At 55.7% G+C, this 2,790-nt stretch overlaps 1 protein-coding gene across 5 annotated transcripts in view; it reads right to left on the bottom strand.

Moving 5' to 3' along the window:
- ZFPM2 (zinc finger protein, FOG family member 2) overlaps positions 1-1,365 on the bottom strand; it is a 304,484-nt gene extending 303,119 nt beyond the window's left edge. For 3 of the 5 annotated variants that reach the window (XM_085572437.1, XM_085572438.1, XM_085572440.1), the window contains exon 1: positions 454-874. Coding sequence is in view for 2 of the 5 variants with exons in the window: in XM_021546439.3 (XP_021402114.2) it covers positions 881-920 (40 nt within the window). In the remaining 3 variants the exon portion in view is untranslated. The other 2 variants (XM_021546439.3, XM_021546440.3) reach the window with 1 other exon arrangement.
- Positions 1,366-2,790: the final 1,425 nt, after the last annotated feature.

Raw genomic sequence — 2,790 nt, 5'->3', positions numbered from 1 at the left:
GGAGTTCTGTAATACAGAACATCAATGAAAATACATCAGATCAATGCCGCTGATTTTATAAGAAAAGTATTTATAGATCCTATTTGGAAACGCCTGACATTTCTTCTAGTCCCGACAGCTAGACTTGTTCAGATGAACAAACTAAAGCACAAAAAGTTTATGGAGTTAAGACTATCGTGTGTGACAGGCAAGAGAAATAACTATGAGCACTACTAGGCAGCATATCTCCAACTACAAGCCTTCAGCACACCTGCTTCTCAACACAGAAAGCAGCTCAAAAGTGTTAAACCCCCTAAAACGGCAAAGGCGAGCGTGCGCCGGCGGTGCGGGCGCGGAGCGAGCCCCGGAGGGGCGTGGGCGGCGGGGCAGCGGCGGGGCCCGGGGGGCGGCCGCTGCCCACGGGAACTCGCTCGTCTTTTTCGCACACAGTTTCTGCGATCCTCTGGTACTTACTGCAGCCCAGGCTCGGCACGGGTCTGTTCACACGCGCTAGGCGCAGAAAGTTGCGGAGTGGTAGGGGACGGTGTTCGCAGGCTGGTTTGTGTGCTCTCCCGGCGCTAGTTCAACTTGAAAACACATGAGCGATCCCGCTCCGAAACACGGAGCAATAGTTTGAACAGACTACGGGGCGGCAGCACGAGCTCCAAAGGAGCGAATGAAACCGAGACAGTGAGGAGCCTGCTCAGCCCGCATCGGAGCAGTTCCCGGCTTTCGATCACGTCCCCTTTTCTCTCTCCCCATCCTCAGCCTCTCTGGCAAAGTTTCATCATCGGTCCGTACTCCGGACCCCGCTACTGCTCCCCACACCCATTTCTCTCGCGTCTCCCAAGAACGAGATAAATAAAAGTCTGTTAGAGGGAGCCCCCCTCAGGAAACTTACGTTTGATCTGCCTGGGTTTGCTCTGTTTCCTTCGGGACATGCTGTTCGGCTGCCGCTCCCGCCTTGCTCCAGGTACAGGAGTGGAGCTGGGAGGGGACGGGGGTGGAGGGAGAGTGACAGATCAACAGACGGGATTCATAGAGAAGCCGGTGGCCGCCTTGAGATGCAAAGTCAAATGACAGAAAAACAGGGAGAAGGGAAAGAGTGTGTGCGCGCGTGACGGAGGAAGAGGGGAAGAGAAACCGAGATCGGGGTGGGTGAGACGGAAAGCGAGAATGAGGGGAGAGAGAAGCAGAAAGAGCGGAGGGAGGGAGCAGGGGAAGGAGCGAGGGAGGGAGGGAGAGAGGAGGAAGGAAGGGAGGGAGGGAGAGAGGGAGGGGAGAGCTTGGCTCCTCGCTCTCTCTCTCCCTCTCCCGCCCGCTCTCTGCCGTTGCCGCGCCGCCTCCGCTGCCCGCGCCGCGCTCCGCTCCGACTGACAGGCGGCAGGAGGTGCCGGCGAGGGAGGGGGCGAGGGAGGGGCTTTCCGGGACGGTGGGAGGAAAGAGGGGGGCGTTTGTCCGTCAGGCTTGACGGGCAGTGGCTACTACCAGCGACAAGTCCGCATGCAAATCGCCTCCTGCCTCTGGGGCACGGGCTGGCGAGGCGGGAGGCTTCAATCGTCCCGGCGCTGCCAGGGCTTCTGGTGGCGGGGAGAGCCGCAACTTTCCTGAAAGAGGCACGGCGGGCAAGCGGGCGGAGAAGCTCGGTGGCAGCAGGCAGGCGGCACGGTGCCCCCGCCCCGCACAGGGATCCCCGGGGTGTCCCGGCACAGCCGGAGCCCCCGCGTTCCGCCCGCAGCCTCGGCCCCAGCGAGCGCCGCCCGCCGCGCTGGCCCCGGGCCGGGCGGCTCCGACCCGAGCGTCCCCCGCAGGTGCCGCCGCGGAGCCGGCCGAGCCCGGGGCGCTGCCTGCGCCGACGGACGGACGGACGGACGGACGGACGAGCTGGCGAGCTGCCAGCGTCCTTCCCCTGCGGTCCTCGGCCGCTTGCACTCAGCTGCGGTAGCCTGAGGAGTCCTGGCCGTGCGGCCATCGCTGTTTGCCCGCCCCCGAGTGCTCGGGCTGTGACTCGTAGGCGAGCGAGGGAGACAAGCCGGCCGGCTGACTCCCTCGGCTCCGTTAGTTTTAGCCTATCTAAACAATGATAATAGTCAACATTTTTTCTTGCGCGGTAGAAGCCAACATTTGACGCTCCTGTTACTGACATCAGTTAAGTATTTGGACAAAGCTAAAACTATTAGCCATGCTCATGTTTACAATCTGTGTCTTTCGACAGAATTTCTCTTGAACGTTCTTGAATAATCTGATTTTTATATATAGTTGTAAGTGACCCGCTATGAACAGACCATACTCTGTATCTCAGTGCACTGCCAAGCTTGGCACGCCCATTGCCACCTTCTCAGTGTTGTCAAACTGTAACTTGTAAAAAAATTCTGAAAAAAAAAAAAAAAAACTATCCACACAAACAAAAGAGAAATAGCCTGATTTCGTGGGTGCCAAGGAAGGACATATGATACTGAAATGTCTCTATTACTGTGCTTCCAGAAATTTCAGATCTGGCACATGAATGTAATACAACAGTAAGTGTTCTTAGAACTTCACTAGCAGGACTCGTGTTCAGGTAAACTGTTAAGCATTGCTTTTAGTCTTACCTCTGTGGTTAAAATACCTCTGTGCTCTGCTTCTCAACAGAAGCAGTTTTTGAACTTGACTTCTTGACAGTGCTTTTTTTTTTTTTTTTTTTTTTTTGGGACAATATTGCAGAAGCCTTCATATAAGCAGCAGGAATTCTAACATTGCCGCGCTACAACAGAGATATGCTAAAAATTTCCATCGTATTTTGTTGGAAATAATGTTTCTAAATGATAACTG

Source organism: Lonchura striata, chromosome 2, assembly GCF_050655825.1.
Source record: "Lonchura striata isolate lonStrDom1 chromosome 2, ASM5065582v1, whole genome shotgun sequence".
In the NCBI taxonomy this organism is placed as follows: domain Eukaryota; kingdom Metazoa; phylum Chordata; class Aves; order Passeriformes; family Estrildidae; genus Lonchura; species Lonchura striata.
This window is presented reverse-complemented; position numbering and strand designations above follow the sequence as displayed.